General features: G+C 52.5%; 1 protein-coding gene across 4 annotated transcripts in view; it reads left to right on the plus strand.

Annotated features, from left to right (window-relative positions):
• Window positions 1–12,333, plus strand: part of KCNIP1 (potassium voltage-gated channel interacting protein 1) — a 332,036-nt gene that overhangs the window by 115,196 nt on the left and 204,507 nt on the right. For 2 of the 4 annotated variants that reach the window (XM_044388573.3, XM_044388574.3), the window contains exon 1: window positions 8,632–8,692. The exons of the other annotated variants lie outside the window; for them this stretch is intronic. In XM_044388573.3, the coding sequence (XP_044244508.1) occupies window positions 8,632–8,692 (61 nt within the window). Of the gene's footprint in view, window positions 1–8,631; window positions 8,693–12,333 lie in introns of those variants that run through there. 4 annotated transcript variants of the gene reach the window in all.

Genomic DNA, 12,333 nt, shown 5'->3' on the forward strand with positions numbered 1-12,333 from the left:
TATGAAGCATTGAGGTGTGGGGTGGGCTCGACATTTGACATGCAGCCTATCACCTCTCCATGCAGGCAACCCCCAAGATGCACTGGTTCCTGAGCACCCTGTGCTTACCCCGCCATCCGGGTCATAGCTGGGGCCTCCAGCCTACAACCAATGTCTGCCTGCTCTTTGGGGCATGGTGGGCCACGCCCCTCCTGAGCGCAGCGGAAGATTCCTCTCCTTGCCAGACTCCACAGGGAGAAACAAGGATCCCCCTCCTAGCAAAGACACACAGGCTAGCGGAGTGGGCACCGCCTGTGCTGCGTAGACGATGGGCAGCCTGGGAGGGGGACTCGGGGTCATGCCCATTTCCCCAGGCTCTGCTTGGGAAAGGGGCAGGGTCTCCCCGGCCCCCATTCCACCAAAGTCTGGGGCTTCGGTACTGAGCGGTGCTTTGTCTGAAGCGGGGCAGGGACGAATCCTGCCTCTGAGCTCACATTCTTCTAGGCCTCTTCTCAGACCAGAGCCTTTGGAAGTCAACATGCGAGAAGGTGGCACCGTTGTTTCCGAGTCAGATTGCCACAGGCAATGAGAGCCACGGGTCCCCAATGTGGGGCAGGGTATGTGGTCACCAGAAACAACGGAAGAAGCATCCCTTGATATCTTGTAGTTTTAAGTGGTCTCATGTCTGCAGCTCTGTCCCACAGTCAGACCTCAGCATGAAGGCGACCATGACTTTTCTCCCTGCTTCCTTCTTTCCTCCCTCCCTGCTCCAGGCTTTTTTTTTTTTTTTTTTTTCCCTCTTCAGGCTTCAATTGCAGCAGCAGCCGCCTAGCTGGGAAGCTGGGACCCAGCGCTGACAGGTTCAGCGGGCCGTGGAGGGCCAGGGGCGCTCATCGCTGGCATTATTACTAATCATCATGCAGCATGGTTGCTGCTCCTTCCCTCCGTCCCTGCTCACTTCCTCTGGGGTCTTTGGTTTGCAGAAGCCACAAAAGGAAAACAGACCCTGTGTGCATTCTGCATTCCCATAGGCAGATGGGTATGGCTGCAGCCCCTGGGCAGTAAGGCTATGGATAGAAGCACCAACTGCCAGCCAGAGAGCCACGACCCAGTGGACCTCCCCTTGACATCTGTCCCTTGGCTCTAAGAAGCTACACCTTGCCTGTGAGTCCCCAGTGAATTGTTACCTCCCAGAGAAACAGTGTTGGAAAAAATAAGTTACAATAGCAGCAGGAGGGCTTGGAGCCAGAGGGAACGTGGGATCTGGAGTCAGACTATCTAAGTTCAAAGCCAGCTCCACCACGTCCTTGCTGTATGACTTTGGGCAGGTCACTTAACCTCTCTGTGCCTGGTTGTATCATATATATAATGGGTGATAATGAGGATACCTACCTTACTGAAATGATTAATGGGACCAGGAAAAACTGGCACATAGTAAAAACTCCAAAGACAGTGGCTACCATTGTTAAGGTAATCATTACATAGGAGGGAAGTGAACATGACAAACTCCCGCATATTTCCCCAAGGAGATTATGGATCCATATTCTGCACACACTTTAGAACTTCTGTCCTCATTGCCCCAGCCATTTCAGTATCACAACACTATGACAATTGTCCAGGGCCCCCCCCACCCCATCTCAGTCCTGTTCTGCCCCTGACTCTCACCTCCACTACCTGCAGCTCCATCCCTTTCTACCTACCTCCAGCCTTGATTTCTCCACCCCACTTCCACCCTGACCTTTGCCCTCCTAGGCTGATCTAGGCACCTGACTTTGCTAAGTCTAAACATTTGCACCTCCCAGGACTTTGAGTGGGGCTGGCCAGTCTGGCCAGAGTCAGGGGTTGCTTTTCTCAACAACAGAGCTAGAGAAGTCATTCCCACTCTCTCTTGCTGAAATCTGAGCTGTTATCGTCTGCCCATGGCCCCCTTAGACTGTAAGGGTCTCAAGCAAGTGAGCATAAACTTCTGGACCCCAGAGACCATCTCAGGGTGTGATGGAACAGGAGGCACTCACTACCTTGTGACCGAATGAGTGAGTGAGTGAGTGAGTGAGTGAGTGAATGAAGTTTAATGAGGATGTTAACAATGATGGCACCTCTCACTGAGCTTTGCCAGGCATTACACTAGAGCAGTGGAATGCTTCTTCTCATTTAATCCTTACAACAGCCCCAAGAAATCGGCACAATTACTTACACTCATTTTACAGATGTTGAAACTGAGGCTCAAAGAAGTTAAAGTGGCACTGCTAAGAACTTACTGTATCAAATCCCTAATTATAATCTTTCCCTTATAGTGCAGAGTTTCTTAACTAAGTATCCATGGATGTGCTTCATGTGGGAGAGTTGTGAATGCCATAAAATTTTATGCAAGATGTTAGTGTGTGTGCAGGAATGCATGGCTATTTGGGGGGAGAAGGTTCACAGGTTTCATTGGGTACTTAAACGTTTATTTGAACATATTTGAATCCACCTCCCTCTCCACCCTTCCTCCTTCTACCCAGCCTTCCATCCACCCCCAGAGAGTCATCTGATCAATTTCATGAAGTACTTACCTTGCGCCTGGCCTAGGGTTGGCCCCCATGACTTCTCTGGTCTCCAGGACACATTATGTATGTTGCTTCAGATAATGCAAGCCAGGATGCTCTGGAATGTCCTCCCCCCCCGCTGGATCTGGGTAACTTGGAAGGGCTTTGCTGCAAGTGTCTGGGCTGCGTGGGTGGCTGCACTCTGTCTGAACTCATTTCAGCCCCCGGTGGAGACTGTTCCAGCACTACAGCATGAAGGCGGAGCCCTTGGGGCAGTGTAGCCATCGGGACATCAAAGGCAGAGCCTGTGACCTGGCTTCCCTGGCATCAGCCCTGCTCCCTGAAGGGTCACGATCAACCTTGACAGATGAGGCCATGGATGTGGCCCTGGAGAGGCATTTCTCAAGCCCAAGTCCTATTCCAAGATCTTTTCTTCCTTCTGGGAAGGTGGGGAAGAAGTTGCTTGCAAAGAAGACTGGAAGGGGAAACGGAAGAACGGAGTTAGCATTTTCTGAGCCCGGACTGTGTTCTAGGCAGGAGACCCTATGCCAGGCACTTTTGTAATCGTGATCACTTTCAGCCTCACCCTGCAACGGAGGTTGGTGGAATTATTCTGCTTGTAGATTGCAGAAACTGAGGCTCTCACGGGTCAAATAACATGCTTGAGGTCACAAAACAAACCCAGCTTTTGCAACCTGATCTCCCTGACTTGAAAGCTGTATCTAACTCCTGCCTTCTGAGGATCTATACTTAGTTTTGACATAAGTTTGCAAAAGGTTTATCCTACCTGGTTGCTCTGAGCATTCCCCACCCCACTTCACCCAAACTCATCTGCTCCCTCTTTCCTCCCAGCCTGATCACAGTTTATAATAAGAGGATCTGATTGTCTTCGGTCCTAGCTCACCAGTTCCACGAGGACAGGGACTCCTGCCTCTTTGTTCATTGTTGGTCCCTCTATTTAGAATGGTGCCTGGCAGGTAGATAATGCTTAATAAATATTTGTTGAATGAATGAATAACTAAATAGGCCCCAGAGCAAAAAATATAATAAACGACATTTGCAGAGTGCTTTGCTGAGAAATGAAGTATTTTCCCTTTACTTTATCTGACCCAATCCTCACACCAACCCTTGAAAGGACCCTGTTCATGTTTCAGAGAGAAGCAGCCCAGGCCCAGAGGTACATTTATTTAGTAAGAGAAATGGGACTTGATCCCAGGGCTAAATGATGGTGCCCTTTCCCCTGCCCTAATGATCTCAGTGTGAGCATTTGCAGAACACTCAGGATGTCCTGGGTCAGGCTCAGCCATGGTGGCTGGGGGCAGGGAGAGGGGTGCTTGCTTTGCTTTCTAAAAACTCAGGATCTATTTGAGGCGGCCAGACTTATGCATGCAGAACATTTGGGAAATGGTACAAGACAGCAGCTAGCATAGTGCTGAATTGCACATAATCAGGTGCCAACCACATTCCCTTCCTTAACTAATCTGAGTCTTTTAATACCAGATGGGGACCCTGAGAATAGATTTCCTATGAAACAGATGAAGAGCAAAGATGGAAGCCAAGGGGAAGGGCTGTGGCTGACTCATTTCTATACCCCTCTAACCCAGCACGGTACCTGGCCCACAGCAACAGTGATAGTGGCCTTCCACCGTCCACAACTGGCCACACTGGGTGCCAGGCACCTACTAAGGGCCTGACATCACCTCCGAGTCTTCACAGCAGCACAACAGGGTAGGTACTCACATAGTCCATGGAAGGTGAGAGTAGGGTTCAGAGAAAGTACTCGTCAGGCTCCAAGTCACACAGCTAAAAAGCAGCAAAACCAGCATGGGAAGCCAGGTCTAGCAGCACCCCCAGACCCACATTCTTCATCTGACACTGCTGCCCCCATGGGCGGTGGGAACTCAGTGACCTGCCCCGGCCCCTAAGGATGGAAAGAAACAAGACTGAGTGAGTGTGTGACAGAAGAGGGGAGAGAACAAACACGGCTTGTGTGTTACAGAGACAAGCACGGGCATGTCTGAACGGGACCCCTGCAGGCCTCTGACCATTTCACCCCTTCCTCCCCGAACAGCCTTCCAGGGGCATCTTAAGGAGTCCTCCGGGGGTGCTTATGTCAGAGGGATGGGGAGACCTTGCCTCCAGAGCTTTCTGAGGGCGTGGACAGGCGCCGTGGGTGTGTATTACTCAGCCCAGGCTGCTATTACACAACGCCACAGACTGGGGGCTTAAACAACAGAAATGTATTTTTCACAGTTCTGGAGACTGGAAGTCCAAGATCCAGGTGGGTGTCTGGTGAGAGCTCTCCCCTTGGGTTACAGATGGCTGCCTTCTGCTCCCTGTGTGCTCACAAGACCTTCCCTTAGTCATGTGTTCAGGGCTTGGGGGAGCTCTCTGATGTCTGCTCCCATGAGACATTATGGACACTAATCCCATGAGATCAAGACCCCACACTTATGACCTCATTTAGCTGTGATTACTTTTTCAGAAGCCCCATCTCTGGCATGTGCAGCCACACTCGAGGCCAAGGCTTCAACATATGAATTTGGAGGAGACATAACTTTCGGTCCATAAGAGGGTAGGTGAGGGAGGGATCAGAGCTGGACATGGGGCAGGAGCTAGCTCACCTCCAAGAGTAGAAGGAGCCACAGCCAGGGAGCCCCCATTGGACAGGGCTGGCAAGATGGCCTTAGTGAGTACATGCTGGGAACAGCGGGACACACTGCCCACACGATTCTCTGCTGTCTGTGGCAAGTCTCCCAGAGGCAGGAGTGGGTCTGCTGTCTTCTCTCTCTTGACGTGCATTCCTCCCGAGATGTACTCTTTGTGAGTCTTTCACGGAAAAATGTCTGCTGCATCATACTGTGCACGTGTGTGTGTGTCCATTTATCTATCGATAATGCCTACCACACAGGGCATCACCAGGAATAAGGGAGCTGTTGTGCATGTAAATATCCAGTACATGGTTGACCTGGGAATGAATAAATATTTGCCGAATAAGTGAATCTTTACGTGGAAGAGTGCTTCCTCCTTTGAAGAGCTAGGATGATCTGGTCATCACCAGTTTTTACTTAATAATTGGGTCACTGAGCAAAGAAAATTAGTTCATTCATTCATTCATTCACTCAGCACAGATTGACTCCACCCCTGTCAGAAACAAGAGGTCAAGTAGACAGCATAGAGCTAAATCTGTAGTGGTCCCTGCTCTTAAGGAACCCTCTGTGTGGAGGGAGAGACAGACAGGAAAGGGACAATGAGAACCAAGGAGATGACTTTTCTGAGGGGCAAAACCCCACGTGCTGCAGGAACCCCTGAGGCAGACACCAATTCAGGGCCAGGAAGGGATTGTTGGAGAAAATGACACTTGAATTAGATGTTCAAAGGATGGACAGCAAGTCACCAGATGGAGAAAGGGTGAGGAACAGTCTAGGCAGAGGGAAGAGCACATGCAAAGGCCCTGAAGCACAACCATAGAGGGCACTAGGGAGGGTCTGTGTGGCCAGAGCCCCCAAGGGAGCACCGAAGAGCAGAGAGATGGGTAGATGAAGCTAGGCCACAAAAGGACCTCATAATTAATACTCAGCAGTTTGGACTTCATCTTGGTGACCTCACTTGATTCCCACTGCTCGGAAGCAGCCAGTCGTGAACCCCTCCAGAGGTACTTTGCTATCTCCGATCTGTAACGTGGACCAATTCATCTCTACTCTGCTTCTTCATGGGGTCATGCGGAAATGCAGGAATGACATCCTAGCCTTCTATAGCCTCGCAAGTGTTGGTCCTGGTCTTCAGGTAGCACGGAAATGAACAGATGCCCGAGAGTCCAGTGATCCTAGGGCTGCACCACCCTCTCCCCAGCAAGGATCCCTCCTCTGTTCCTTGAGTCCTGGCCACACTGATGGGTCCTTTCCTGACTCTTGGCTTCAACCCCACCCCCACCCTTCTTCTCCAGCAAGGAGTGCAGGAGGGAGGCAGGGGACCAGCCTCTACCGCTCCTGCTCCATCAGCCAGGTTTCTAGGCTTACGGACACAGACAGATAAGTCGTGGCAGTTATGAGAGCTGAAGCTTTGAGTCTGGTTGGGCCCAGAGGAGATCTCTCCAGCTCAGGGGTCCCCAGTGTCCTCACCTGTCAAAGGAGGTGGTGACACTGCCCTGGACTCCAAGTTCTAATCCCACATTCTGGCTAAGTCACTTCAGGCAAATTGCTTACCTTCAGTAAGCCTCAGTTTCTCTTTGCAGTCATGATTAGACATGACCTGTCTAACTCACAGGGCAGGGGGCGATGTGGGTTATACCATGGCAAAGGGCAACGCAAATGAAAGGGACAGATGTTATTAAGTACACCTTCCCTGTTGCACAAAATACGACATGTGTTTGGATTTGAGAAAGCATTAAGCGCTGAATAGGTAAAGAAAACTGCTCAGGGTCCCTGGCCAAGTCTCAGGCTACCTTTGTCCCCGAAAGGGCAGCTGATGGACTGGAATGAGGGGAAACAGCTCCCGAGGGACCCTGTATCCTTGGGATTCGACTATGTATGTGCCTGTGTGGCTTTAAGCCTGTGTGGATGTTGGTAACGGTAATGCCATTTTGCACTGTGTGTTCCTGTATCTGGATCTTGTGTGGGGTCCTGTGGATGCACCTGTGAGCGTATCATGGGCTGAGTGTGTCTGTGTGTATGACAGCAAAGTCTGTGTGGACTTGTGGGACTGTGCCCACATTTTCTGTGTGACTATGTGTATGTGTGTGTTTGTGAGGCCATATGTTGGGGTACCTATGATCTGCAGGCATAGTGTATAGTGGGAACTCAGGCAGCTCCTACTTGGAAGATGCAGCTCCAACTCAGGCTTTCAGGGGGCAGACCTTACATTTCAGCACCACAGGGAGCTGAGGAAAACCCGTAGGGGTGAACCCAAACTTTGTCCTTTCGCATGGGACCCCGAAACAGGGGTTGGGGTTCTGTGTGATCTGGAGTGAAAACTCACAGCAGGGAGACTGTTTCTTAAATTCAGCGGTTACCCCCTCAGCACTAACTCACAGCCTGCCTCGTAGCTGATGGCTAAGAAATCACTGGGGGGCATGAGGGGAGGTAGAACGATGAAGGAGAGAGAGAGTGAACGGAGAAACAAAAAAGAGAAAGCAAGTGTCCAAAGGGGCTCCTTTACCCACCCCGATTCTCAGTCATCAGAAGGTGGCCCTGGCGTTGGAGCAGCAGGAGGGACCCTTCCTCCCATGACAACCCAATTAGATACGTTTTTCATCTCTCCCTGGGTGGGATAGACTTTTTTCCCCACCCCATGAATTCAGGCAGTGGGTTAAATAAGATTTCCCTTGAAGTCAAATGAAATTGCGCAACACACACACACACACACACACACACACACACACACTCCCTGGAACAATCTAAGGCTGCCCCCTGAACCCCACCCATCAGCCAGGTGCCTACCCGGGTCTGTGCGCCCAGGGGCGCAGCCCGGGGGTGCGCACGGCCCGGCAGGCGCGGGCGCGCGGGGCGGTGGGCAGCGGGGCTGCTGCAGGCGCCCCTCGTGGCCCGGCCCCCTGCCCCGCCCCGCCGGGGTTACCCGCCGGCCACTCCGCGCGCCTCAGACTCTCCCCGAGCGCGGGCAGGAGGGCGGGCGCGCGGCTCCGCTCCGCGCTGTCCCTGGCTCTGTTCATTCATGATTGGTACCCGGCCCCCGAGAGCCAGCCCGAGCGCCGGGAGGGGAGCGGAGCGCGCGGCAGCAGGGGCGGGCGGAGCGCGGCTCCCGCACCGCACGCGCCGCTGGCTCGGGAGCCTCGGCCGGCGGGCGCGCCGCCCCGTGTCCGGCACCGACCAGGCTGCGGGGCAGCGTCCTCGGCCCGTGGCGCGCGAAGCGGCCCGGCCCGGTTCCGAAGGCTCGTCGGGAGCGGCTGGCCCTGTGAGTCAGTGCATGTGCGGGGCTGAAGAAGGAAAGAAAAGGCTCCCAGCGCCCCAGCCCCACGCTCGCTGAATACCAAGCTGCAGGCAGGCGAGCTGCCGGGTGCTTTTTTTTTTTCCCTCCTCCAATTCGGAGTAGAGGAGCCACACTGATTTCTTTCCAGGGGAGGGGAGGGGCAGGGCAAGGGGTCCCAAGTCGCACACAAGTCTTCGCTGCCATGGGGGCCGTCATGGGCACCTTCTCGTCTCTGCAAACCAAACAAAGGCGACCTTCTAAAGGTAAGCCACCTCCTTCTTCCTTTTGTTCCCCTGGCTGGGTTTGGGGGTGCTCGGTGCCAAGCTGGGGTGTGCCACCTGCCTCCCTCGGCCTGGACCCTCCTCTGCACGAGGAGCAAGGGCAGGTTCTTGCATCCAATGGAGTAAGAAACCTGGCGGGAGGTTTGGTGTGAATGTCCTGACCGCGCAGAGGAGGGAGCCAGAGTGGGCGCTGGCCCCAGGGGTGGGGGAGATCCCCTCTGGGGCTCCAGGGGCCAGGACACTCCTGGAAATCTCTAGGAGCAGAAGGAAGAGTCGGATTCACAGGTGGGGGTGACTGGATTGTCTGGGTGGAAATGTTGGGAAGCTCTTTTGGTTCCCATGACGGCTGGCGATTGTGCAACTGTGGGCACCCAGCGAGGGTGCTTACATGTTCACACACTCCTCCGGGTGGCAGTGCTTGTGCAGACCTAGGAGTCCATCCTCAGGGAGAGGGTGCTCTGTCTGCCCACCCCAATAAACCTCTGCAAGCCAAAAGGAATCAGCTGCTGCCAGGTGGCACAACTCCCAGGGCTCATGTCCTGGTGGCTGGGGGAGTCATTATCAGCGAGGGCATCACAAGGGTGCTGCCACGCTCTGGGAGCCGCTGGGGAACAGAGGGCACTGTCAAGGTGGGATGGAACAGCGTGCTTCTGTCAAGGGTTAGAAAGCGTGATCCCCCCTGTTCCATAGGTGCCTTGCCCCAGCTGAGACATGCCCAGTCTCGCCAGCGGGACAGTTGTCAAATGGGTCCACGTGAAGTTGGGGCAAACATATGTTATGCCATCAGGGACTATGCAGGCCTCCTATCCAGCAGTTAGAAAGTTGGTTGTTGGAATGGAAGGACAGGATGCAGTTAGGAAGAAAGAAAATGATGGGTTTTGTTTTCTTTTTAATGCTCAAATCTTGCTGTGAGTGGTAGAAGGATTTTAAGTAACCTGACACTTAAACCTTCAAGTTCTGCCATTGGAGCTCAGATTCTGGTTATAGGTAGGGGCTATAGTTCCCAATCTTTATGCCGGGTAGTGATTAGAACTGGTGCTCAGTGAGTCTGCTCTTAGGACTTGCTTGGTCTCTCCTGACTCATGAGGCCAGTCTGCATCAGAGTTCCTCATGAGTAACCTGTCCTCAAAGTGTCCAGGCCTCTGACCCAGCTTCCAGAGACATCAGGCTGGCTGAGCACTGAGGAATGAGATCTCTGGGTGTAGATCTTAGGTAATAAAGCTGGACTGGTGTTTACATCCTAGAACACGGGTCTAGGGCCACATGAGTTATGCATCCTTCTGGCACGGAAGGGTCTGTTTGCCCTTTTACCAGTCTTGGGCAGGCCGGTCTGCAAGCCTTGGCCCAGGACCTTGACATTCGGATCCTCAGATATTACTTGTGTGGAAACAGAATTCAGCACCAAATCCCCATCATTTATCTGACCACTATGAGGTCCCAGAGGCCAGGGGACTGTGGAATAAGAAACCCAGGGATTTGCTTTAAAATATTGTCAATGCCTGTGGCTCTTCTGGGAGGCAGCTAGGTGTCACAGAAAGATCTTGAGCGCTGGAGTCCGGTGGGGTCTGGGCGCGCATCCCAGCTTCATCGCTCCCTCCTTCTGAGATCTCAGGCCAGCCTTCACCTCTCTCAGCCTGTGTTCTCATCCATAAAGTGGGTGAGAATACTACCTCTAGGCAGGAAACCAGGTGTGGGGGAAGTAGGGGGAAGGAGGACCCTGTTTCATATACAGTGTGGGCTGAGCCCCCAGGGACCCAAGGGAGATTGTTGTAAGGACATGAAAATATGAAGGATAGATATGGAGCTCCTTGCACAGGGTCGGGCAAAGATTAAGAGCTCAGACATTCCCTTCTCCCACAGGAAATTCCAGGTCACCCGGGTGAATTCCCACAGGATTCCCAGAGGCCAGAGCTCTTTGCTCTCCCTGAGGATCCTATGAAAGAGAAGAGGGGGTGACAGCATTCAGTGAGCCCTCCCTTACTGTGTGCCTGGCACAGTGCAGGGTGCTTTTTTGCACTTTATTATTTAACTCTCGCGACAACGTTTGTTTGAAGCTCACAGCAGGTCAAGGCTATTGGGCAGGCCGCCATGCCAAGCTGCCCCATCCCCGGGTGGTCAGCCCCTCTTGCACAGAGTTCCACCACGTACGCTGAATTGTCCAGGGCTCCAGCCGTGTACATTTCTCCCGACATTTTTGACGATCCGTCTTCTCTTACCATCTTCCTCTGTGGAATACTAATCAGCAGAAGACCTTTCCTGGGGGGGGGGGCTTGGAAACGGGCTGGAGAGACCAGAGGTCAGGGGCCACTTCCTGGCTAGATCCCTTACCCCCTTGGGGTCTCAGTTTCTCCTCGAGTTCCATCCTGTTCTCAAATTTGAAGATTTTTCGTGCTGACGCTCTTACGGGAACTGCTACTACGATCTCTGAGACATCAGGCTCAGATCTAATTCGAAGCAGTCGGAAGAGGGTGGTGGAGGTTTTCAATTCAGGAATTGATCTCCCTGCTGGGTTCAAATCCAGGCTCCACCACTTACTAGCCTTGCTATCCTCCACCGTACAACAGGGACAGCAGTAGTTACCATCTTAAAATCGCTGCTGTGTTGTGGGCATGTCAGGGATGATGCAAGTCAAACGGTCAGCACAGGCTCTGTTACGTAGTAAGTGGTCAGCACATTTTAGCTACGGCTCAGTTTATGGCTCTACTGTTTGTGGCTTCCAAATGCCTAGAATAAGGCCATCCTGGAAATAGCCAGTGCCTCCGGGAGTCCAAACGGCTCATTTCTGGAGCCCTCTTCCAGGGCCGTCCAGGTTAACTAGGACCCCAAACCCTGGATGCACACATGTTGGTCCTGCTACTGCAGCCCCCGCTGACCTCCACTCTGTGGCTGGTCCTGAAAACAACACAGGCTGCTGAACAAATGCTCTGCATGTTTCCAAAATATAATTTGGTGGCACATATACATTTTTTTAGTAGGGCAAAAGCTCCACGTGATTAGTACCGAGAGAGAGAGAGAGAGAGAGAGAGAGAGAGAGAGAGACGTGCCTAGCTCAAGCTGGGTGTTCAGGGGGAGCTTCCTGAAGGCAGCTGAAATCTAAATTAGTTTAAGAGCTGTGTCGCTGAATAATAACGTTCAAATTCATTTTCTTTCTCTGTTTGGGATCTTTGTTTGTCTTTCATTAAGATGAGAAAAGTCCTGCTTTGGGGGATTCAACCTCTGCATCCCCGTCCTAGGTAGAATTTCTGGCTCCCAGGGTTTTGTATCTGCTTTTCATACCTGCCCTGGGCTTTAAAGAATAATTGTGAAGGGTTGGGGTGGGGGGTGGCCAGAGAAGGATGATGGGGGTGCAGCTGCTGGCCCTGTTGGGGGGCAAGATAACTTAGGGAGAACATCACTAGACCAAGGCTATCTCAGTGGAGATTTTTACCTATAAGCAAACAGGCTATCAGTCCTCCACTACCAAGAGAAAGCCTTCAGAACCTTCAGGAAGGTCTGAGCTTGGGATCTCCAGAGTGCTGATTGAATAGATGACCAGACTAAATCCCACAGCTATCTGATGCTTTTCCTAAGACCACATGGCAAGTTGGAGACAAATATGGAACAGGTTCCCTGATTCCTACATC

This window comes from Ursus arctos, unplaced genomic scaffold (assembly GCF_023065955.2).
Source record: "Ursus arctos isolate Adak ecotype North America unplaced genomic scaffold, UrsArc2.0 scaffold_15, whole genome shotgun sequence".
Classification (NCBI taxonomy): domain Eukaryota; kingdom Metazoa; phylum Chordata; class Mammalia; order Carnivora; family Ursidae; genus Ursus; species Ursus arctos.